The sequence below is a fragment of the Hyaena hyaena genome, unplaced genomic scaffold (assembly GCF_003009895.1).
Source record: "Hyaena hyaena isolate Hyena2069 unplaced genomic scaffold, ASM300989v1 scaffold_341, whole genome shotgun sequence".
NCBI classification, from domain to species: domain Eukaryota; kingdom Metazoa; phylum Chordata; class Mammalia; order Carnivora; family Hyaenidae; genus Hyaena; species Hyaena hyaena.
Window position 1 is genome coordinate 837,014 of NW_024080973.1, and position 26,153 is coordinate 863,166.

The window sequence follows — 26,153 nt, forward strand, 5'->3', positions numbered from 1 at the left end:
AAACATGCATGGTGTGATCTCAATCCTTTGATATTTGTTGAGGGCTGTTTGGTGTCCCAGTATGTGATCTATTTTGGAGAATGTTCCAGGTGCACTCAAGAGGAATGTGTATTCTGCTGATTTGGGATGAAAAGTTCTGAATACATCTGTTAAGTCCATCTGGTCTAGTGTATCATTCAAGGCCATTGTTTCCTTATTGATTGTCTGCTTAGATGATCTGTCCTTTGCTTTAAATGGAGTATTAAAGTCACCTACAGTTACAGTATTATTATCAGTAAGCTTGCTTATGTTCATGCTTAATTGCCTTTTAGTTTTCTTGATTGTTTCCTATGCTGTGCAGAAGCTTCTTATTTTGATGTAGTCTCAAGAGTTTTTGCTGCTGTTGCTCTTGCTTCAGTGGACCCTATCTAGAAGAAAGTGGCTATGGCTAATGTCAGAGAAAATACTGCTCGTGCTCTGTTCTAGGACTTTTATGGTGTTTGGGTCTCACATTTAGGTCTTTCATCCATTTTGTTTATTTTTGTATATGGTGTAAGAAAGTGGTCTGTCGCTGTCCAGTTTTCCCAACACCGTCTTCTCTTGAGGGTGATGGCTTTATGAAGAAGAGGTCCTGTGGCGGCTTGCAGCGTAGTGTCCCCTGTTCCCCAGGGCCCTGTTTCCAGGAGTGTCTCTGATGTGTTCTGCGTGAGTTCTGTGGCTGTGTCCCGGCCCCTTTATCCTTCAGGCCAGGCGTCTGCAGAGCCTCGCTTTGCCTGTTCTGGGCGGTGTTTGGCCCCGGCCTGGATGTGGTGCATTTGCACTAGGTCTGCCCCGTTCTCTTTGTGGAATGGGACTTATCACCGCTGCTGCTGGAGCCAAGGCCTTGTAAAAGTCCCGGATCAGGGCATGCAGGGGGAACAGGGGCTTGGGGCCGTCTTGTGGGGGAGGGGGCCTGAAGCACTTGAGACTGCAGGGGTTGTTGTACTGGGGTGTGGGGGGCCGGGCTTGGTGTAATCAAGTTAGGTGGCGAGTGTCAGTGCTGTGCTGGCTCCTACACGTGGCCCTATGCTTATGCGGAGGGGTAGGGGCAGGTGACATGTTGCTGGGCAGCTCAGGCTCTGAGCTGAGGGACTAATGTCCCCACTCTGTGCCCCTGGTGCTCTTCAGGTCACTTTCCACGCTGTATGTGGGGGCGTTTGGCTGCCTTCTCTCCCACAGAGCAGTGCAGGGATCTCTGGACTGTATCCTAGTCACTCCTGCTCACCTTTAAATTCCAAGCTTGAAGCCCCTTTGGTCACAAGAACTCACAAAATTCAGCCCCTCTGATTTTCCAAGCCAGTGGCTGTGGGGATTTGTTTTCCCTGTGCTCTCCTCTCTGGGCTAGTCTGTCTCTTGCCTTCTCTGTGGCCACAGGTCTCTCCTCATCACAGCAGCCATGATCTGTTTCTCTCCTGAGCTGCTTCTCTGCACCTCCTACTTTCTTTTTTTAAAAAAAAAAATTTAATATCTTATTTATTTCTGAGAGAGGGAGGGAGAGTGAGCGAGCAGGGGAGGGTCAAAGAGAGAGGGAGACACAGAATCCAAAGCAGGCTCCAGGCTCTGAGCTAGCTGTCAGCACAGAGCCCAACGCGGGGCTCGAACCCACGAACTACAAGGTTATGACCTGAGTCGAATTTGGATGCTTAACTGATTGAGCCCCCCAGGCACCCCCAGCCTCCTACTTTCTTTGATACGGCCTCCTGTCTATCTTCATTTGTCGAGTTTGTTTTGCCCATCTTCAGGTTGACTGCTGGGGTATTTAGGCTGAGATGATAGTTATCTAGTTGTATTTGTGGGAAAAGGTGAACCTATAGTCCTACTCTGCTTCCACCTTCCAGAAGCTTCCAAGGTATGTTTAACTTTATGATAAACTGAAAAGTTATTTTTTTCATAGTGGCTGTACCATTTTGCACTCCTACCAGCAAAATACGAGCGTTAGAATTTCTTTACATTCTCACCAGCACTTAGCATTGTCAATTAAGAAAAATGTAGCCATTTTAATATATGGGTAGTGAAATGTCATTATAATTTTAATTTGCATTTTCCTGATAGCTAATGGTGTTGAGCATCTTGTGGTTATTTGCCATTCACATAGTTTCTTTGATGTGTCTACTTAACTCTTTTGACCATTTCTTTTTCAGTTTTAATATACTTTTTGGGGGGAATAAGTTTAGATATACCGAAAGTTTGCAAAGATAGAGCAGAATTCTTATATACCCTTGACCTAGTTTCTCTTACTGTTAACATCTTCTAGAGCTATGGTTCATTTGTCCAAAAACTAAGAGATTAACCTTCTTACAACACTGGTAATTAATTTCCAAATTTTATTGAGGTTTCACCAGTTTTTCTGCTAATGTCAACGCCAATCGCCCAATCCAGGATCAATTTCAGGACATGGGGAGTAAAAGTTTTATACCCTCATTTTATAAATCTCCTGGGTATCTTCACCTTGTTGGAGAACTTGTGCCTGGAGCCATCTGGCAGCTAATCTTGAGTGATTTTTGGATCTTCTCCATTGTTGACATCTTGGGATCTCCCTTTAACCTTCACTTTGGGATTCTTTTTACCTTCCCCTAGGGTTGTTTGTCTCATTTTCTGTATCCCATGTCTTTTTTTGCATGGTTTCTTTCTCTTGGTTCATTATCTCATCTTGGCAAAATACTTATTTTGAAGCTTCTAGATAAAGGGAAGATGGAAGTTATTTTTGTATAGCTTATTCTATTCTGACATACTATTTTTTCACAGTGTGGTCATTAATTTGATTATTTTTGTTGATTTTGTAAACATTTTATTTAAATCCAAATTAGTTTGCATATATTGTAATCATGATTTCAGGAATAGAATTTAGTGATTCATCACTTACATATGACACCCAGTGCTCATCCCAACAAGTGCCCTCCTTGCTGCCCAGTATCCACTTAGCCCATCCCCCCATCCCCCTCCCTTCCAACAACCCTTATTTTGTTCTCTGTATTTAAGAGTCTCTGAGGGTTTGCCTCCCTCTCTGGTTTTATCTTATTTTTTCTTTCCTTCCCTTAGGTTCATCTGTTTTGTTTCTTAAATTCCACATGAGTGAAATCATACCATATTTGTCTTTCTCTGACTTGTTTTGCTTAGCATAATACAATTCTAGTTCCATTCATGTTGTCACAAATGGCAAGATTTCATTCTTTTTGATTGCTGAGTAATACACACACACACACACACACACACACACACCGCATACCACCTCTTTTTTAAAAAATGTTTATTTAGTTTTGAGAGAGAGTGAGAGCATGAGCATGAGCAGGGGAGGAATAGAGAGAGAGGGACACAGAATCTGAAGCAGGCTCCAGGCTCTGAGCTGTCAGAACAGAGCCCAATGCGGGGCTCGAACCTGCCAACTGTGTGATCATGACCTGTGCTGAAGTTAGACGCTTAACCGACTGAGCCACCCAGGATTCCCAACATCTTCTTTATCCATGCATCAGTCAATGGACATATGGGCTCTTTCCAGAGCTTGGATATTGTTGATAATGCTGTTAAAAACACTGGGGTATATGTGCCCCTTTGAATCACCATTTTTGTTTCCTTTGGATAAGTTCCTAGTAGTGCAATTGTTGGCTTGTAGGATAGTTCCATTTTTAATTTTCTGAGGAACCTCTACACTATTCTCCAGAGGGGCTGCACCAGTTTTCATCCCCATCAACAATGCAAAAGGGTTCCCCTTTCTCCACATCCTCGCCAACATTTGTTTCTTGAGTTACTAATTTTAGCCATTCTGACAGGTGTGAGGTGGTATCTCAGTGTGATTTTGATTCGTATTCCCTGATGATGAGTGATGTTGAGCATCTTGTCACATGTCTGGTAGCCATCTGGATGTCTTCTTTGGAAAAGCGTTCATGTCTTTTGCCCATTTCTTCACTGAATTATTTGTTTTTTGGGGGTTGAGTTTGAGAAGTTCTTTATAGGTTGTGGGTACCAATCCTTTATCTGATATATCATTTGCTAGTATCTTCTGCCACATCTTTCGGGGATGTGGTTGTAGGTGCATAGTTAGTTGCCTCTGTTTAAATAGTAATTTATTTTGATATGTTTTTATTTAAATTCTAGTTAACATACAGCATAATATTGGTTTCAGGAGTAGAATTTAGTGATTCATCACCTAACTGAAACTCCAGTGCTCATCACAACAAAGTGCCCTCCTTAAAGCTCATCATCCATTTAGCCCATTCTCAGCCACCTTCCCTCCAACCACTCTGTTTGTTCTCTATCATTAAGAGACTTCTCCAGTTTTCCTTCCTTTCTCCCCATCCCTCCCTTATGTTCATCTGTTTTGTTTCTTAAAATCCACATGAGTGAAATCATATGGGATTTGTCTTTCTCTGACTGACTTATTTTACTTAACATAGTACCATAAATCATTGACCTTGAGTAGAGAAAATTACCCTTCACACTATGGGTGGGCCTCATCCAATCAATAGATGGCCTTTGAGGAAAAACTGTTTTCTAGAAAAGAAGAAATGAGCCTCACAACTGTTCTATCACCTCCTGCCTTAGTATCCAGCCTGCTAACCTGCCGTTTGAATTTGACATTGGCCTTTTCTCACAGTCACGTGAGCCAGTTTCTTAAATCTACTGCCTATGTCTATGTCTCTCCTATTTCTCTAGAGAAACCTAAGTTACATACAGGGTATAGAATTATAGATTAGAAAGAAGTTTCTCTCAGAATTTTGAAGGCTCCATTAGTTTCTAGCTTCCAGTGATGCGTTTGGTAACTTTGATTCAGTTCTGACCCTTGAGCTTTATACAAAATTAATTTTAATTTCTGAAAGTCTCCAGACGCTCATGGTCATTCCTGGTGGCTTGAAATTGCATGGTCAGGTTCATTTTCATCCATTTTTCTGGGCATTCATTCCCTTTGAATCTAGAAACTCATGTTTTTTAGTTTGAAGAAAGTTTCTTAAATTATTTGAAGGTTTCTTTACCTCCATGGTCTCTCTTTTCTTTTTGTGGAATTACTATTGGATATGTGATCTGGTGGTATAGTCTGTAGAATGTTCAAATCGTTTTTCCCCTTTTAAAAACTTGTTTGGATATCTCCTCAATCTTCTAATCACTTTTTTTAAAAGGCTACATTACTTTTGTTTGCTTGTTTGTAAGCTCTGTGCCCAATGGGGCTTGAATTCATGACCCTGAGGTCAAGACTCAGATAGTCTGTGACTGAACCAGGCAGTGCCCTAGTCATTCTCTTAGTTACTAATTTCTGCTATTTTGCTTTTACTTACCATGAGCTCTTTGATGTTTTCTTTTTTTTTTTTTTTTTTTTAAGTGTGAAACAAAAGTTTATTTTAATATTTTTTTTTTTTTGTGCTCATTACAGTGCAGTTCACTTTTATTTTTTATTTATTTTTATTTTTTTTTTTTTTACAAATAGTTTATTGTCAAATTAGTTTCTACATAACACTCAGTGCTCATCCCCAAAGTGCCCTCCTTCATGCCCATCCCCCCCTCCCCCCCACATCCATCAGTCCTCAGTTTTTGTCAGCATTCAAGAGTCTCTCATGGTTTGCCTCTCTCCCTTTCCCCCACCATTTCCGCCCTTCTTCTCCCCCTTGGTCCTCCGTCAAGTTCCTCCTAATCCTCCTATACGTGCAAACATATGGTATTTGTCCTTCTCTGCCTGACTTATTTCGCTCAGCATAACACCCTCAAGGTCCATCCATGTTGCTACACATGGCCAGATTTCATTGTTTCTCATTGCCATGTAGTATTCCATGGTATAGATAAACCACATCTTCTTGATCCATTCATCTGTTGATGGACACTTAGGCTCTTTCCATGTTTTAGCTATTGTGGAGAGTGCTGCTATGAACATTGGGGTACATGTGCTCCTATGCCTCAGCATTTCTGTATCCCTTGGGTAAATTCCTAGCAGTGCTATTGCTGGGTCATAGGGGAGTTCTATTGTTAGTTTCCTGAGGAACCTCCAACTTTGATGTTTTCTGAATGCTCGTTTTTGTAATAGCGTCCTGATCTTATATATCATTCGTATAATTTGTTACCTAATTTTTGTCTCAAAGTTGTTTTTTGTTTTTTTTTTTTAAGATTTTCTTTTCAAGTAATCTCCATACTCCGTTTGGGGCCCAAAGTCACAACCCCAAGATCAAGAGTTGCATATTCGACTGACTGAGCCAGCCAGCACCCCAAATTTGCCTCTTATAGTTCGTTTCTCCCAGTCTTCAATTTTCTGTGGGTATATTTCAGTTTCGTTTTAGAGAACTTCCTTAGATGTTTTGTGATCCTTAGCTGCCTGCATTAAGAGCGGGGACTAAATGCTAGGAGCACTGGCGGTGGGGGAAATCATGGTAGCTGAAATTCACTGTAGGCCACCCTGGCTGAGTCAGCTGCTGGGGAATCGCCAATGTTAGTATCTTTCAACTTTCTCCCTTGGTTGGTAAAGTAACTGCATTGTCGTGGTCCGATTGCCACAGTTGGGAGAGTAAAAGAAAGTATTGTTGTCATGCCTGAGGGTCCGGCATAATCTTGGGCTCTCCTAGGCAAATTAGAGGAAGACCATCTACTTCCTGATAGTGATATTCCTCACGGAACATTCTTCCATATCCAGTAGAGGTGCTAGAAGTCGAAATTGTCTGCATCTAGGAGCTGTGTGGAGGCAGAGGTCTAGGAGGTCTTGTCCTCCATTTTCCAACGTGCAGGCTTATTTATAGTCTTACACTGGGAGCTACTTAAATTCCAGGCAGCAGGAGTGTAGAAAATCATGGAATTCACACAATGGAACGCTACTCAGTAGTGAAAACGAAGGAGCCTCTACGACACACAAGGAAATGGATTTTATGTAGTGTTGAACAGCAGCAACAAAAAGGCAGATAGAGTACATGCTGTGTGATCCCATTAATATGAAGCACAAGAAGTGGCAAAATGAATCCAGGATGAGAGAAGTCATAAGAAGTTAATTTAAGGGCACTGATGGAGAGGCATGGATCCCACCAGGGGAAGGCACATGAAAGGGTCTATAGATGAGATGTGGGTAGATTTACACATTGGAGGGGGGAAGAGTGGGATTTCAGCTAGGTAAGCCTCTGTAGTGAGAGAATTTGTTAGCACAGGAATATTTGGGAAAGGGAGGAAAGAGTCCTCAGTAATTGACTTCACTAGAATTCCACATTGAAATCCCAATCCCACAGATGCCCAGCACCAACTCTGCAGGTAAAATTATTACTTACATTGAGTAACCATGGCTTTAGATGGTATTTACGAAACTTAATACTGTGTTTGCCTTTAAGAATCTTTTGCTTGAACTTGAAGTATTTTACATGAGCATCTTAATCATTAGGAATGTGTTTCTGTGGCCTTTGTCATTTTGCTTTCCAGTGTTTTCCTCCATCGTAAGTCTCTGCTGCTGGGGAAACCTATGAGATGGAATAGATGCAATAATTGCTTAAAATATTCACTGTCCCTCTTTGCTGAGTCAATTCCTTGGTGAGAAGGAGACTTCCCACTCCTCTGACATCAGTCCTTCCCATCTTCTTTGCTTTGGCCAGTGAGACGTGAGAAGTTCACATTCAGGAGAACGTAAGCCCCATCTAAGCAGAAGCTTTATGAGCTCCCCTTGCCCGTTTCCACTCCACGTATTATTTCTTCTGCTATACAAGTCGCAGGTTCTAGACGGGGGCTGATCTGGGTCCCCTATCCAGAGAGATGTGAGGATTATTTGATACCCACTGAGGTAGTAGTAGCACAAGCTGACTAATCCACCAGGACATTTTGAGAAATTCTCTGAAACAAGTTGAACAGAACCTGCTACTGTATCTTTTCTCAGGATCCAGAAAATTTTCTCTGCTTCCACCATGAGCAATTTAGGATCCCTGAATATCTAAAAATGGAGAAATATCTAGTTTACCTTTTTTTAAAAACATTTTTTAAGGTTTATTTTTGAGAGAGAGAGAGAGAGACTGAGCAAGAGTCTCTCAGTCCTGAGCAAGGGGGGAGGGGCAGAGAGAGAGAGAGAGAGGGAGACACAGTGTGAAGCAGGCTCCAGGCTCTGAGCTGTCAGCACACAGCCTGATGTGGGGCTCAAACTCAGGAACCCTGAGATCATGACCTGGGCCAAAGTCAGACATTTAACCAACTGAGCCACCCAGGCGCCCTAGGTGTTTTTAACTAATAAAAGAAATGTAAAGACTATAAACCATGAGAATTAATGTACCACCACAGTTGAGAACAAAATATTTTATTTCTCTCAATAAAACTATAGTTTACAATAGTATTTACTAAATAAATTATATAATTTCTCTTTTACAAGCAATAAACTAAATCACAAATATTTCAAAGACAACATATATACACGACATAAGGCCTTTTATAAATAGCTTTGCTTTTCTCATTTCACTAGTAAACAGTGAAAAAATCTTTATAGAAGCCAGTTTTCTATAAAGTATATGCAGACCTATTACACTGATCTTTATATGAAACCAATTTAAACTTTTAATGACATGGGCTATGATTATAATTTTGCAAAAAAGAACAGAATTTATACTTTATTTACCATTTTGCATGGATGGATTTAAAAAAAGATTACATATGTGGCTCATGTATAATCATTGGATGCATGCAAAATGAAATAATGCAAGTGTCAATAGGAAAATAGCACTTCCAAATCCAAAATGGTGATTGGCAATGGTCTAGAAAGCAGCTTAAATATAGTTCATGCAGTTCTTCACAGTTCAGCAAGCAACGGCAAATGATAGAATAGGGTGATGTTTTTCACATCACGTCTGCTGATCGGCCTATGGAACAAGGTTCCCCTGACACCTGGCAAACTCCTAAATCCAGTTGATTATTTCTTGTGTGCCATGCGGGTCAGCCAAGTTCCTCTGGGTAATTCCGGAGTGGAGAAACTTCTCTTCAACTGTGGAGTGGTCACCATTTTCACTTACTGGGGAGGTAAAAAAGAAAGAAAGCAGCTGTAAGACTAAGTTTTGGCAATGGTTTTTAACTGCTCCTCAGGAAAGGGAACACAAGGTCATGATTACGCCCAAGCCTTGTGCCCGGGAAATGTGCAGGTAGAAGTCAGGGGGCATTAGGCTCAGGGTCCTTCTGTGATGATGACCAAAGCATTCGCTTCTCTGGTAGACCTATAGTCCGTAATTACACCAGGGTGTATCAAGTTCCCGCGACAGCACCGTGCTGAGCCTCGGAAGCAAACCGTGCTGGCCAAGGTCCATCCCCGACCTCCAAGTGCGCAGGGCTTTGGGCGGGTCTCTTACAGCAGGCCTGAAGCCCATCAGAACAACTTGAACATGGTCGTGACTCATGAATGCCGTGTTCATTTTCAAACACCATCCTCGTGACAGGGGGGTCAAAATACATCCAGCAACCATTTAACCTAAAATAGTAACCACTTCGGGTCACAGACTGCCGGTTCCATCTATGACCGTTACACCAAGATCTACACGGGAAGGCAGTACCGTGTTCAGTTTTTAGAGGCAGACATAGCACATGAAACCTACTGATTTCCTAATGACTAGAGCTATAGGATGTTATGCAAATAGCTTTTTTAAAAAAATTAACTTATTTTGAGAAAGAGCCTGAGTGGGAGAGAGAGGATCATAAGCAGGCTCTGCACCATCAGTGCAGAGCCCGATGCAGGGTTTGAACTCACAAACTGTGAGACCATGACCTGACTTGAAATCAAAAGAGTTGGGACGCCTAACCTACAGAACCACCTAGGCAACCCTACTTAACCTTCTCTGCACCTTCTGTAAAATGGGAGTCCTAAATCCTACCATATAGGGTAGTTGGAAGGGAGAAGCTTTTCTTTGGGGAAATACAGTGTGTGAGTGTGGGTACACATTCACACACCATGTACACAAATTAAATCTGGGCCATTCAGTGCCAGGCATGTGCTTGTGTCCTCAAGATAGTTGAGAAGGTTGGGGCTGTTGGAATGTGTGGCCCAACACCTTCATTTGGAGGCTGAAAAAGGAAATACAACGTTAGAAACGATTTTGAAAATTATTAAGAGACAATGTCAAAGATTCTGTTTAAAAAGGAGTATTTTATCAGGTAATTGAAGCTATTGGGAGTTCAAATTCTTAGTAGTTTCCATTTTGTTTCTAATTAATCTAAGTTAGGATTCGCCTGCCTCAATGTACAACCTGCTCTAATTAATACTCAAATCATTCTCCAAAAACAGCCCGGGGGTCTGGTGTCCTGAGCCGCAGCGGTGGGCAGAGTGGAAGCTGCCCACATTCCCAGGACAGAAGTCTGTCCAGTGGACTTTATTCAGGCTCAGTCAGGTCCCTTCGTGTGGCGCATCACCAATGAGGGACATAAAAAAGTCCACATAAAGTGACACGATCCTGGCCATCAGCTTTATCGGTCTTGCTGTCTTCAAAAACAAAATCCTCAAGGAGGTGACCATTCTGTTCGTGTTCTCTAGATCACAGCTGGACGTCTGTGCCTGGTTTCTAATGATAAACTTGGCGAAGGCCATGACCCAGTTGGACCGAGCCATGCCTGAGGTGACCCAACACGGAAGGGCTCCAAACCCAAGATCCCATGACCACGGTTAAAAACCTGGGCATTTTGGTCTAGCAGAGACCCGGAGATGGGGCAGGAAAGTGGTCTTCCAGTTGCTGAAGGCTGGCCATGGGGAAGGGAGAGTTGGGTACTGGTTCAGTCCTAGGCACATGTCCTCAGCAGTAGTGGCACAGGCGGCATGGGTCCTCAGGGTAGGGGTTAGAGTATCAGAATGTGTGCAGCAGAGTACTAAAAGTCTGACTCTCCTCAGTCTCTTCCCATGGGGCATCCTGACCAGCATGACCTTCCCCAGGGATGAGAGTCCCATTTCCCATCTGGTGAAGACCAATGAGTAAGACTAACTGGCTCTAAGACCAGAACCAGGACAAACTCATGGAAAGCAGTTTAGCTTTTAAAAACAATTTTTTAAAAAAAATTTCTCAGAGAGAGACCGCATGAACAGGGAAGGGTCAGAGAGAGAAGGAGATAACAGAATCTGAAACAGGCTCCAGGCTCTGAGCTGGCTGTCAGCACAGAGCCCAAGGCAGGGCTCGAACCCACGAACCGTGAAATCATGACCTGAGCTGAAGTCAGATGCTCAACTGACTGAGCCCCCCAGGCGCCCCGGTTTAGCTTTGACCTGGAAGTGTATTCTGACCACAGGGAAGAAAGGAGTCCTCACTGAAGGAGGGGTGGATGCTGTCCCTGAGATAGTGTCACTGAGGCCTGAGGCTGATCAGTCTCTGGGCAGAGCTGAGGAAGAATCCAGAATGCACCGGACATGCTCACGCCAGCTGAGGGGACTTGGGCAGTCATGGTGGGCTGTGTCAACACATCCCAGAGTTGTGTTCAAACCAAACGATTTTATTAAATACGGTTAACAAATTTATTGTAAATAGTTCCTGTACCTAAAATCACTATTTGAAAAAAAGTAGTATTTGGGTGTCTCTCAAATTTAATTACACTGAGAATTTAGTAAACAAAGGAGACTTAATAATCTAATATGCTGTCCAGGGCCACTGGGGTAGCTCAGTCGGTGAAGCGTCCAACTTCGGCGCAGGTCACAATCTCATGGTTCGTGGGTTTTAAGCCCCGCATGAGGCTCGGTGCTGACAGCTCAGAGCCTGGAGCCTGCTTTGGATTCCACGTCTCCCTCTCTCTCTGCCGCTCCCTCTTCTCTCTCTCTCAAAAATAAAAATTAAAATAATGATCTACTCTCCTTACTATTAAAAATAATGAAAAATATTTTATATTCACCTAGTTTCTTTTTAAATTGAGGGTGCTGTAGAAGTTTCTTTTAAATTTGGGTTTTAAGTTTCTTTCAAACTCGGTAGCTCCAGCTCCGCCCCTCCCTTCCCCTCCCCCAACAAAGTGGGATTTTCACCGTATTACTGCCCAAAAGACCAGCAACTTTTGAGGTGCCCTGAAATTCAACCAGCCCTGGCTTGAGGCTTTGGGAACAGAAATGCAAACTGGTGTTTTGGCAAGAGAATCCAGCCAGATCTCAGCGAAGGGATGACAGGTAGACAACACGGTCTGAGCTGTCACCCCCCTGAACTGCTGCGTGTGTGCAGCAATGCCACGGGTTCTTCCTGTGCAGGTGGTACTTGGAGAACACGTGGTATTTTAAATTCTGAGACCTGAAGGTACAGGTGTGAAAAAAGCTGTCATTAAAAGTAAGAGTATTTAGGGGCGCCCGGGTGGCGTAGTCGGTTAAGCGTCCGACTTTCGCTCGGGTCATGATCTCGCGGTTCGTGGGTTCGAGCCCCGCGTCGGGCTCTGTGCTGACTGCCAGCTCAGAGCCTGGAGCCTGTTTCAGTCTGTGACTCCCTCTCTCTCTGACCCTCCCCTGCTCACGCTGTCTCTCTCTCTCTCCTAGAAATAAATAAAAAACATTAAAAAAAAAAAAGTATTTAGGGGCACCTGGGTGGCTCAGTCGGTTAAGCGTCTGACTTCGGCTCAGGTCACGATCTCATGGTTGGTGGGTTCGAGCCCCGCATCGGGCTCTGTGCTGACAGCTAGCTCACAGCCTGGAGCCTTCTTCAGATTCTGTGTCTCCCTCTCTCTCGGACCCTCCCCTGCTCACGCTGTCTCTCTCTCTCTCAGAAATAAACATTAAAAAAAAAAAAAGTAAGAGTATTTAGGTACAGGCAGCCCCAAGGTAAGGATGGTCTCACTTTTTTTTGACTTGATGACCGTGCCAAAGTGGTAGACACTTAGCAGGAGCTTGGGTTTGAATTTTGATCTTTGATCATTCCCTGGGCTAGGGATACGTGGTATGATCCTCGCGTAGGATGCTGGGCACGGACAACCACGTGATCATGGTACCCACATGACTATTCTGTACCCCTACAACCTTTCTGCTCTTTCAGTTCAGTTTTCGATAAATCACACCTTATAAAATAAGCTTGGTGTTAGATGATTTTGCTCAACTGTAGGCTCATGTAAGTATCACAGGCACTTTGAGGCAGGCTAGGCTAAGCCATGATGTTCAAGAGCTTGGGTGTCTTACACGCCCTTTGCATTTATGATGTTTTCACCTTAGGATGGGTTTAGCGGGGCACAAACCCATCATAACTCAAGATTTGTACTTCTGCGGTCTCATCCCTAGTGTTTTTTTTATGTCTGAGTGTGTGACAAATGCATCTTTATTTCCACTTAAGTACTTAATTCAATGTCAGAAACTATAAAATAATGCACACTTGTGGTCAAAGACGGCAATGCTTTTTCGTAATGAAAATTATTTAAAGCACACACACAGAGAAATAAAAGAGCAAATCAAAAGCAGTCTGTTTGCTAACTAACCGAGAAGCCTTTTCCAAGGTTGGACTGCAGTGGTGGGGAAGCCAGACACCCCGGGGGCGACCCTGACAGTGGAGCACTCTGGGGTGGGCTTCCCAATGGGGGAGAGTTTTACGTTCACTTCTCAGAGCCATGTGCAGAGGGCATCAAAGATGAGACAGACCTTTCATTTCTGAGGTCTCGTTTTGAGCCTTAGCCTGCCTTTCCTCCCCTGCCCCCCCACCCAAACTTTTTGCCTAAGAAACACACATCCTTAATCTAATGTTTTTCTGAAATGTTAACTTTTTTATTGAAGTGTAGTTGACGTACAATGTTACACTGTAGATGTAACAGACCAAAAACAGTGATTTGACGAGTTAGTCTATGCCCACCGCACATGTAGTGACCATCTGTCTCCACAAAGTGCTATTACAATACCACTGACCAGATTCTCTGCTGTACCTTAGCTTCCCGTGACTTAATCATTCCTTAACTGAGAGCCTAGATCTGCCAACTCCCTTTCCCTTGCATTGGCCCCCAGCCCCCGCCATCTTTCCCTTTGTTGGTTCAGTTTGTTCTCTGTATTTCTGGAATCTGTTTCTTTTTGTTTCGTTTTGTGTTGTTTTTTTAGATTCCACATACAAGTGAAATCAGGTGGTAGTTGTCTTTGACTTGACTTTCGGGCCATCCACGTTGTGGCACGTGGCCAGATCTCAGGCTTTTTTTCTATAGCTGAGTGCTACACCCCCCCATCTTTGGGGTGCTTCCGTATCTTGGCTATTGTAACTAGAGCTGCAATACAGGGGTGCAGAGATCTTTTGGAATTAGTGTTTTCATTTTCTCTGGGTCAGTACCCAGTAGTGCGGTTACTGGATCAGAAGGTTATTTCTATTGTTAACTTTTTGAGAAACCTCCGTAGTGTTGTCCATAATGGCTGCACCAATCTACATTCCCACCAATGGTGTATGAGGTTTCCTTTTTCTCCACATCCTCACCAACACTTACTTCTTGGCTTTTTGACTCTAGGCATTCTAACAAGTGGGAAGTGATAACCTGCTGTGGTGTTGATTTGCATTTCCCAGATGATGAGTGATGTGGGATATCTTTTCTGTGTCTGTGGGCATAGGTATGCCGTCTCTGGAAAAATGTATACTCAGATCATCCTCTTCCCATTTTTTTTTATCTTCTCATTTTGAAATCAGATTGTGTGTGTGTGTGGTACAAGTTCTCTATGTATTTTGGAGATTAACCCCTTATGGGATGTATCCACTGGAAATATCTTCTCTCATTCAGTAGGTCGCCTTTTCGTTTTGTTGATGGTCTGCTTCGTTGCGCAGAAGCTTTTTATCTTGATGTAGTCCCAGTAGTTTCCTTTGGCTTTTGTTTCCCTTGCCTGAGGGGCCTACCTAGAAAAAGGTTTCGACAGCAGATGTCAAAGAAATTATTTTTCTTTTAGGGATTTAATGGTTTTATGTCTCATATTTTGGTCTTTATTCCATTCTGAGTTACTTTTTGTGTATGGTGTGAGATAGTGGCCCAATTTCATTCTTTTGCTGTAGCTGTCCAGTTTTCCCAGCACCAGTGATCAAACAGATGGTCTTTTCCTCATTGTATATTCTTGCTTCCTTTGTCAGAGATTGACGATAAATGCATAGGTTTATTTCTGGGCTATTTGGTTCTGGTGATTTGTGTGTCTGTTTTTATGATAATCCTACACTGTTTTCATTTCTGTAGCTTTGTAATATATCTTAACATCTAGGATTGTGATATCTCCAGTTTTGTTCTTCCTTAAGAATATTTAGGGTATTTGGGGTCTTTTGTGTGTCCTTATAAATATTAGTATTACCTGTCCTACTTCTGTGAAAAATGCTGTGTTTTTTAAAAAAATCTTTTTCTAATGTTTTACTTATTTCTGAGAGAGAAAAAGAGACAGCATGAGCAGGGGAGGGTCAGAGGGAGAGAGAGACCCTGAATCTGAAATAGGCTCCAGGCTCTGAGCTGGCTGTCAGCACACAGCCCGACGCAGGGCTCGAACCCACGAATGGTGAGATCATGACGTGAGCTAAAATCGGACGCTCAACCGACTGAGCCACCCAGGTGCCCCATATTGGTGTTTTTATAGGTATTGTACTGAACTTGGAGATTGCTTTGGGTAGTATGGACATTTAAAAAAAATTTCTTTTTAATGTTTTATTTCCGAGAGAGAGAGAGAGACAGACAGACAGACAGACAGACAGCATGAGCAGAAGAGGGTCAGAGAGAGGAGGAGATACAGAATCTGAAGCAGGCTCCAGGCTCTGAGCTGTCAGCACAGAGCCTGATGCGGGGCTTGAACCCACAAACAGCGAGATCATGACCTGAGCCGAAGTCAGATGCTCAACCAACCGGACATTTTAAGTCTTAATTCTTCCAATCCATGGGCATGGACTATATTTCCATTTGTTTGTGACATCTTCAATTTTTCTTATCAACGTTCTATAGTTTGCAGAGTACAGGTCTTTTACCTCCTTGGTTAAAATTATTCCTAGGTATTTTATCAATTTTGGTGCAGCTGTAAATGGGGTTATGAATTTCTCATTATGCTACTTTGTTATTTGTGTATAGAAACTCAACTGATGTCCGTGTATTGATTTTGTGTCCTGCAGCTTTACTGATTTCACTTATTCTAATAGTTTTTTTGATAGAATCTTAGTGTTGTCTACACCTAATATCTGTGATCTACAGATAGTTTTGTTACTTTCTTACCAATTTGGATGGTTTTCTTCCTTGTCTGATTTGCTGTGGCTACAACCTCTGCTACCATGTTGAATAAAAGTGGTGAGAGTAGACTTCATGGTCTACTCCTAAAGTGGAAAAGTTCTGTTTTTCACTATTGAGCAGGATGTTAGCCTTGGGTTTCCCCTATATGCTCTATATTCAGTTGAAGTATGTTCTCTCTAAACATGAATTTTTAATCAAGAATGGCTGTCAAGTTTGTGAAAGGTTTTTCCTGCATCTACTGAGATGATAGGATTTTTATCCTTTGTTAATGTGATTTATCATGTTGACAGATTTACAAATATTGAACCATCCTTGTAGCCCAGGAATAAATCCCATTTGATTGTGGTGAATGATCATTTACTGTATTGCTAAATTTGGTTTGCTAATATGTTGTTGAAGATTTTTGCATCTATGTTAGAGATACTGGCCTTTAGGCTTTTTTTGGGGGCAGGGGGTAGTATCTTTGTCTGGTTTTGGTATCAGGGTAATGCTGGCCTTGTAGAATGTATTTGGAAGCTTTCCTTCCTCTTCTATTTTTTTTTTTTCTTTTTTAAATCTAGTTTGAGGAGAATAAGTATTAAGTCTTCTTTAAACATTTGGTAGAATTTGCCAGTGAAGCTGTCTGGTCCTGGACTTTTCTTGGGGGAGTTTTTTGATTACCAGCAATGAAACCCAGTTAGTTATCAGTCTGTTCAGATTTCCTACTTTTTCTGATTCAGTTTTGCAAGACTGTTTCTAGAAATTTGTCCATTTTTTCCAGGTTGTGTAATTTGTTGGCATAGAATTTTTCATAGTACTCTTAGAATCTTTTGTATTTCTGTGGTGTTCTTGTTCTCTTTTGTTTCTGATTTTGAGTCCTTTTTTTCTCTTGGTAAGTCTGGATAAATGTTTATCATTTTCATTTATCTTTTCAAAGAACCAGCTCTTGGCTTCATCTTTTGTGTTTTTAGTCTTTTTTCATTTATTTTGCCCTGATATTATCTCCTTGTTGTAGACAGCCTTGGTTTGTTAATTTTCTAGTTCCTTTCAAATAAGGTCAGATTTATTTTTTAATGTTTGTTTATTTTAATGGAGTGTGTGGGCCAGCAGAGGGAGGGAGGGGGGGGAGAGAGAGAGAGAGAGAGAGAGAGAGAGAGAGAGAGAATCCCAAGCAGCCTCTGTGCTGTCAGCATGGGCCGGATGGGGGGGCTCAATCTCACTAATGTGGGTTCATGACCTGAGCTGAAATCAAGAGTTGGACACTTCACTGCCTGAGCCACCCAGGTACCTTCAGATTTTTTTTGAGGTATTTTTTCTTGAGAAAAGTATCAGTATTAATTTTCCTCTTATAAAAGCTTTAGCTGGGTCCCAAAGACTTTGGACTGTTGTTTTTAGTTTCATTTGTCTCCATGTATTTTGATTTCCTCTTTGATTTCTTTGTTGACCCACTGGCTGTTTAGTATCATGCAGTTGACCCTCCATGTATTTTGTGTTTCTTTCAGTCTTTTTAAGTTTATTTAGAGACTTGCATTGTGGCCTAACATGTGATCTGTGCTGGATAACGTTCCCTGTGAACTTGAAAAAAAATGTGGATTCAGATGCTTTTGGATGGGATGTTCTGTATATATTTAGATACATCTGGTCTAATGTATTTACTTTAAAGACACTGTTTCCATACTGATTTTCTGCCTGGATAATCTATCCACTGATGTGAGTGGGGTGTTCAAGTCCCTTGTAAATTTCTCCCTTTAGGTCTGTTAATATCGGCTTTATTTACTTAGCATTCTAATGTTAGGTGCGTAGATGTTTACAACTGTTACATTCTGTGGGATTGATTATCATCATGGCAATGCGCTTCTTTGTCTCTTCTTACAGTCTTTCTTTTAAAGTCCATCTTAAGTATTGATATATTGGTTTTTTCCCACCCCTCCACTTGGTCTCTATGTATCTGTAGCTCTGAAGTACCCTGTAGGCAACACAGAGATCCTCTTGAATTTTTTATGCATACTGCTACCTTATGTTTTTTGATTAAATGTAAATGGCCTAAAGGCTCCAAAGTAATTATTGATAGGTATGTCCTTACTGTCATTTTGTGAAGTCTTTAAACCTACATTTAGAAAATGTATGTGGCCAAAAATATTTTTGTAGGAGCTGGAATGTGGTGGCCAGGCAAAGCTTCACAGGCTGGCCAATATGAACAGCACTAAATGGTCCATGAAGTCTCCACATTCCATGAGCCCTCGGGGTGATGCTCTTTTGTAACTACATCTACCTCGGGGTATAGCCCAAGGGCCCCACCTAAGTAGGATCTTTCCCTGTATGGTTTCCAAATACAACCGCAGTTTGGTTTCAAACTGAAATACTCATCTACCATAGGTGAGGAAAGGACTCATTTGATTTGGTTCTTTCCAGGCTAACGTAGGTAATAACCCTGTATTCCCTTTTTCTGCACCGAGCCCCCATTTCTTCAGCAATTTCTGAATTCTGTTTACCTCAGCCCTGCTCTGTTTCCTTTCTATTTTCTGTTCTCCTTCTGGCTGATGTTCCTTCTGTTGCCATGAGAGCCCAATAATTAGTCCTGCCTGACGGTAGCCAGAGCAGCCAGCATGCCCACACACATGCGCATAAAGGGTTTATAATGCCTCACCCTTGGCTCTGGACTCCCCTCCAGCTCTGGGTTCACTAGATTGATTTCTCAGAACTCCCTGAATTTCAAACACGAAACAGCCACCGTTGGACTCTGGGGAGCTTAGAGTCTCCCCCACCCCCTTTTCTTAGCTGAGGCTCTATATTTAATTGTATTCCCGCCTACCTCACGTTGGGGGTTAGGTCCCAAGGCACAATCACTTGAAGACTGACTGGAGGGGGGCTTTCTCTTTGTCCAAAGGCTGCAGGAATACAAAAATGCACCATATTCTGGAGGGATAGTTCAGGCTAGTGTTACAGAAACGAGGACATAGTGCGTGACCAGGTGAAACGACACCACTATGGCCTCTCCGATGGAAGGAACCTTAGAGGAGCTATGGTCCAACCTGCCTACCTGGACACTTTCAGAGGTGAAAACACTCTGCTAAGAACCCGGGACTGTAGGCCTCTTCCCAAGAACCTGTGAGGCAGAACGTAAAATGTGGAATGTTCTTGAAGGGCATGTCCAGTTGGGATGAAAACTACCATGTTGTGCCCAATGTGGCAGAATGTCTGTTGAAATCTGAGGTGCTGGCAGCACATGGCGTGCCTGGCCTCTTACCAACCGTTAAATGCCCGATCAGAGCTCCACGCCAACCAGCAGAGCGCACTCCGGGGATGCTGGGGTTAGGTTTCGGATCCCCGCAATGAAATGAATGTTGAAACAGAGAAACCACTGGGTTTTGTGGGGCACACACAAAGCACGTGTATACCATAGTCTGCTAGGTGTGCAACAGGAATGCGTCTAAAACACAACGAACCTACATTAATTAAAAACCCTTATTTGCTAAAAATGCGGTCATCTGAGCCTCCAGCAACACTGTCATCTCTGTGGGTGGAGGATCTTCCCTTGATGCTGGTGGATGCTGACTGATGAGGGTGCTGGTGGCTGAAGGTGGGGGTGGCTGTGGCAATTTCTTAAAAGACGACGACAATGAAGTCCACTGTAGCGACTGGCTCTTCCTTTCCTGAATCGTGTCTGTAGGGGATGTGGGGCTGGTGGACAGCATCTTCCCCACAGTCGAACTTCTTTCAAAATCGTAGTCCATCTTCTCAAACCCTGCGGTGGTTTAATCCACCAAGTGTGCCTACTAGTTTAAATTCTTAGCTCTCATTTCAATAATCTCCACGGCATCGTCTTCAGGAAGAGATTGCATCTCGGGAAGTCATTTTCTTTGCTTATCCACAAGAAACAACTCCTCGTCTGTTCAGGTTTTATCCAGAGGTGGCAGCCATTCAGTCCCCCCTTCAGGCTCCAGGCCCCTGTGATTCCCACCTCTGCAGTTACGGACTCCGTGGAGGCCCGGATTCCCTCAAGGTCCTCCCTCAAGACCGGAATCAGCTTCTTCCGAACTTGTACTTAGGCTGATATTTTCACCTCTTCCCATGAGTCACGTATGTTCCTTATGGCATCGAGTAAATCTCTTCAGAACATTTTCAATGTACTCCGCCCAGGTCATAGGAATCACTATCTACGGCAGCTAGAGCCTTATGAAATATCTTTTTTGAGACTTGAAACTCAAAACAACTCCTTGATCCATGGGCTCCAGAACGGATGTTTTGTTAGCCGGTATGAAAACCGCAATCTTATTGTCCATCTCCCACAGAGCTGTTGGGTGACCAGGTGCGTTGTGAGTGAGCAGGAACATTTTGAAAGGCATATTGTTTTCTGAATTGTCTTAATGGTGGGCTTGAAATATTCAGTAAACCATGTTAAACAGGTTGTCATCTAGGCTTTGCTGCATTTAGAGAGCACAGGAAGGTAGACTCAGCATCATTCCTAAGGGCCCTAGGATTTTCAGAATGGTACATGAGCACTGGCATCAACATCAACTCACAGGGGCCTCAAACAAGATGGTCAGCCTGTCTTTCGAAGCTTTCAAGCCAGGCATTGACTTCTCTTCTCCAGCTATATAAGTCACAGATGATCTCTTCTCCTGATAGAAGACTGTTGTATCTACATTGAAAGTAGCCTCCTTAATTCTCTCAGCTGTAGCTCCTCCATCAGCACTTGCTGCCTCACCTTGTACTTTTATGCCGTGGAGATGGCTTCCTTCCTTAAACCTCAAGAACCAACCCCTGCTGGCTTCAAGCTTTTCTTCTGCAGCTTCCTCACCTCTCTCAGCCTTCACAGAATGCAAGAGAGTCAGGGCCTTGCCTGCATTAGGCTTTGGCTTAAGGTGATGTTGGGGGCGATATGGCCTTCTATCTGGACCACTAGAACTTTCTCCATGTCATCAATATGGCTCTTCCACTTTTTAAAAAGATTTTTTAAAATGTTTCCTCTTGAGAGAGACTGAGCATGACTGAGGGAGACCGAGAATCTGAAGCAGGCTCCAGGCTCTGAGCTGTCAGCACAGAGCCCAATGCGGGGCTTAAAGTCACGAATTGCGAGACCATGACCTGAGCCGAAGGCAGACGCTTAACTGAACCACCAAGGCGCCCAGGTTGTTTCACTTTCTTATTACTTAAGTGTACCCTGGAAGCACTTATCACTTCCTTCAGGAGCTTTTTCTTTGCAATCATGACTTGGCTGTTTGCTGCAAGAGGCCAAGCTTTTGGGCCATCTCAGTTTCCAAAATGGCTTCCTTGCTAAGCTTAATCATTTCTAGCTTTTAAGAGACATGGGGTGCTTCCTTTTAGTTGGATGCTTAGCTCAGTTAATAACCCTCCAGTGGCCTCTAACTTCAATATCATTGTGCCTCAGGAAATAGGAAGGCGGAGGGAGGAGGGGGAGAGGGAGGGAAACAGCTGATGGGTATGTCAGGACACACATACACATGTATTAAGTTCACTGTCTTAGGTGAGTGTGGCTCCCTAAACCTATCAGAGATCACTAAAACAGAATATTGACAAAGTCTGAAATACTGGAAAGATGGCCAGAACGTGACACACAGACGCTAAGTAAGTAAATGCTGTCGAAAAAATGGGACCGAATGGCTTCTTCAACCCAGAGTAGCCGAAAACCTTGCATTTGTAAAACCTGTAATAATAAGAGGTGTGTCTCTACGGGGAAGAGGAGAAGAGACTCCAGGAAGAAGCTGGCACTCACTGTGGATGACTCCTGGGAATTAGTTTAACATTATGGCCTCTCAGGTTTTAGACTGTTATGGCTGCACAGATCCCTGTTGATTGTTTTCCAGAAACCCAGGAGAAGCCTGAGGGCATCAGTGAGGTCTACGGGCTAACAGTTCGATGTTGGACTTTACCAGAGTCGAGTGACTTCTGCTAACTGTAAGTCCAAAATTGTTATCTTATCATCTAATAGATCTTAGAGCCCTGGAGCCACAACCCAATTCACTCTGATCCCTGCTTTTGCCGCAGTGGGAAAATGTGGGGGCAGGAATATAATCTTGGTCTCATTTGAAAAGGAGCACTACCCTGGGATGAGCCTACTGGATACTGTTGGAACTACGTAGGGAAGGACGGCGTGCAGAGGCCGGAGCGCCCCTCCCCCTCCACGCAGGTGCAGAAACCAGAAGCTATTCCGCCATCAAGCGTTTCTGTCTCTGCACTTCGACTGCTACCATTTTCCTTTATAAAAAGACAACAGAAGCAATTATGGGTTGAGCTGCATCTCTCCAAAAAAGTCCTAACAGCCAGTACCTCAGAATGTGGCCCTCTTTGGAGGTAAGGGTCTTTACAGAGATAATGAACTTAAAATAAGGTCATGAGGGAGAGCCCTATGATGCATGTCTTTACCAAAAGGGGAAAGTCACACACCGGCAAGACCACGTGAAGACACAGGGAGGAGACAGCCACCTACAAGCCAAGATGCCGTGTCTGGAACAGATCCTTGCCCCACGGCCCTCAGAAGGAAACAAACCCACCACCATCCTCATCTCTGACTTCTGGCCTCCAGAACTGGGAGAAGATAAATTACTTATATGGCAGTCGTTCCTGGGATTTGGGAAGTTTTGTTTTTTTTTTTTTTTTTTCAGTTGAAATCTATAAGATACTCAGTCTTACCCCTTACTGGGGAGTACAGCCACCTAGGAGTTGAGAGGCTGTAACGGATGGCTGGTCAAAGATCCTAAGTGAAGAAAAGGATTTTTCCACCTTCTATTTGTCGATCGTCTGATAAAGTTGCTGCTTAAACAGTAAGAAGGGCATTTTCTATGCTGAATCCCCAAACGGCTGAGGGGCCTTTCCAAGAGGCTGGGGAAGAACTGACCTTGACGGCCGAGGGGGTCCTGCTCTCATCCTGGCGCAGATGAGCCCTGGAGTTGACTTGCTCGTGACCAGGGACTGCAGAGCAACCTGGAAAGTGGCGGGGGGCGGGGTGGGCCCGGCCGCGGACGTGGCCCTGTGGACGGTGCACGCGCAGCACGGAGGATCGGCGAGAAAGTGCACAGCGTGGAGAGGGCCCACTGAACGGCACACGTGCTCATAGGATTCAAGGACTTGCGTCACAACGTGCGCCCCGCGGGCAGAGGTGCCTTTCCACCACTAGGTGGCAGCAGGGCTTGCTGAAAGGGGAAAACAGTCCCAGGCCGGGCGGTTCCTGCAAGCGTGTGTGGTAGGAGCCCCCTCCAGGGTTCACTTTAGCTTTGCTTCCCGGGCCACAGAAGAAGGGGGGACACACAGACAAGTCTCCGTGAAGACACAGGCAGAGACGAGAGCTGCAAGGCAAAGGATGCCAAGGAACGCGCGGGGCCACCGGAAGCTGGAGGAAGGACCCTATTCTAGTGCCTTCCCAGGGATCATAACCCTGCTGCCACCTTGATCTTGGACTTCTGGCCTCACCACTGGGAGACGACACATTTCTGTTTGAGCCACGGAGATACGGGTTCTTTGTTTCAGGGCAGCCCTAGGAAGCTACCACAGGTAGAGACAAGCCAAAGGAAGCCAAGCCCTCAGATCCCCACTCCGGAGTCCTTCTCAGACCGTTCACCACACGCTGGGAGGTCTTTCTTACTTTTATAAAGGGGGTAATACATACACATTCTCCCTTCTACCACATCTGCCCCATTCCTCCTCAGATCCCCCAAGAGTGAAATGGTATGAATGACGGCAGCCCTGTTCACTCGCCCAGGGGGAGGTTTTAATTTGCTTTCTTTAAACCCATCTGTTCCTAACGTGGGGTCATTCTGAGTATGGTTCCTACAGGCTCTAGGCCTGGCGGCCTCAAGGTCACACCACTGGAGACTGGTCTCTTTGCCCAAGAGTTGGAAAGGCTCAGGAGACTAGCAAACATTGGTGCCCGTGAGGAGGAAGAAGAGAGAAACAGAAATCCCAGAGAGAAGCATGAGGCAGACTGGGGGGCGGGGGCGTGGGTGGGTGGAGAGAGGACAGCGCCAGGAGGCAAAGATAGAGACACGATGGGGTGAGGTGACCCCTGGTGTGCCCCGAGGTGACCCCTGGTGTGCCCCGATGCAGGTGCCTCAGGCAAGCTCACTTGCAGGGCTGACCTCAAGGCAGAAATCACCACAAAGCTAGGCCCCAACAGAAAAAATAGTCTGTTACCCTCCCTGCAAACTGTCATTCAGTTGCTAATGCTGGGTGCAATGTAACTGAAAAGCCAGTATGCCTGGGTGACTACCAATGCCCTTAGCTAATCCTTCCTTAAACAGTAGTTTAATGCTGTTGGTTTTTTTTTTTTTTAAAACCAGAATCCTATGGGAGTCTTCCTATCCCAGACAGATGGATTACGTCATTGATTTGAAAACTGTGAGAGTTGCCATAGGTACAGGCACTGGGATCCATTTTATCCGTTCCTTGGCGTGTCTTAGAAGTAGTATTTGGTCAATGACTGAAGGGGGCCAAGCACTTTTGGGAATAAACAAAGGGTGCCACTTTGCTCTTGCTGAAATCTCTCCATTTCTTCCCAATGGGGACGTATGGCGGAAGGAAACTGCATTCTGGTTACAATCCAGGGGCAGAGGTTGGCCTTTCCTCCCCCTCCTCCGGTGCTCTCACTAAAATCTACCAAAATCCCAACCAGTCTCTTTGGCTCATGGGGATTGTAGCTCTCCGCTGAGAAGCAATAGATTTGCCCCTGTTTCAAATAAACACCCCTTGCGGCAGCCACTCTGGCTAAATGGGAGTGATTAAAGGGACCTGATATTCCACATACAAGTCTTTTAGCTCTGTGCCAGGAAGCGAAATCCACAAATGCTATTTCTTTTGCCAGAAAGTGCCCGTGGATTTTCTCAGACCCCCGTGACCTAATTTAAAGTGTTTTTCTTCTTCTTTGTCAGGCTTTTCTGATACATAATGCTACGGTAAGCTGTTAATTCAATCATTTTCACTTCTCTGCCACTCTTCGTCCTGTGATCAAAGAGTATTATTAGCCACCCCAAAGACACATTAAATAATCAAGCTGTCCAACAGCTGCGCATCAGAGCATTAATCTCCCATCCAGGCAAGGCTAAGAAGTGGCTTAACCGTTTCTTCTCCTTTGCCCACAGCTATTTTTGCACTTCAAACAGCCACCTTGCACAGACACCTCTCTGGATGAAAGGACCTATTACGGAGAGGATGTTAATAGTAAAAAGAGAAAAGGGAAGAACCTGGAGACTAAAGAGAAGAAAATCATTGCTGGGTGGCATCTCTCAAACTTCTGTGTTCTTAACAAAGCAATCCCATGATCCCCCACGGCCCCAGCCCTGCTCTGCTAGTCAGACCCGTAACATTTTTCAGCTGCATGTTGGTTGTGCCCTTTCCCCTTGATGCAAAATTGCGTCTACATCAGGCAAAGGAGCTGCCTTAGGAAGCGAACTCAAAGCTGCGGGAACAGCGTCAGTGCCCGAGAATATGAGACTTTTCACAAAGTGGAATTGAGCTCTGTTCCGAAGACTGCCTGATTGCCCATTTTCAATCAACAGAGCCTGCTCACGGCTGCTGTATTCTTTGTGATACCCTCATTTGTGCCCTCCGCCCAATATTCAAGGGCAAAGGCATCTTTGGTCACCGGGTAAAATCCTCTTCAAAAACCCCTCCCTTGATTTGAATCCTTGCAAATGAGTCAGAGAGCCTGGAACTCTCGGTGGAGGGAAAGCGAATGGCCTTTTCAAAACAAGGCAGGATCGTTGGAACATGGAATCTGAACCCAGTGCTAGAGTAAGGGGGATGGGCAATTAGCTGCCTTTTACAGGAAACTAGGCTTTCAACTTCATGTCAGATCACAGCGGAAAGCAAGCTCGCTGGCTCAACTGACAAGCGTATAATGCGGGTGCATCCTTAAAAGGAATTTCATAGGTTACCCGGTGTGCATACATTATTTGGTTTTAAATCCTATATATATCTTCAAGGGGATCTACACCATATTATATATTAGTATACAAATAATAGCACCAGGGGATTAGTCTGTATCTTAGAGGGGAAATACGACGAGACACACCTGTGTCTGGTTACAATGCCTAACCGTGTCAACACAGAAGCCTCCAACTGCCCTCCAAGTAAGG

General features: G+C 44.1%; 1 protein-coding gene across 1 annotated transcript in view; it reads right to left on the reverse strand.

The window, feature by feature from the left end:
- Positions 1-8,235: 8,235 nt before the first annotated feature.
- The window catches only part of PIP5K1B (phosphatidylinositol-4-phosphate 5-kinase type 1 beta), a 193,040-nt gene continuing 175,122 nt past the window's right edge, over positions 8,236-26,153 (reverse strand). Inside the window, exon 14 of the mRNA XM_039249525.1 lies at positions 8,236-8,956. Within this exon, the coding sequence (XP_039105456.1) occupies positions 8,954-8,956 (3 nt within the window). The 3' untranslated portion in view covers positions 8,236-8,953. The remainder of the gene's footprint in view (positions 8,957-26,153) is intronic.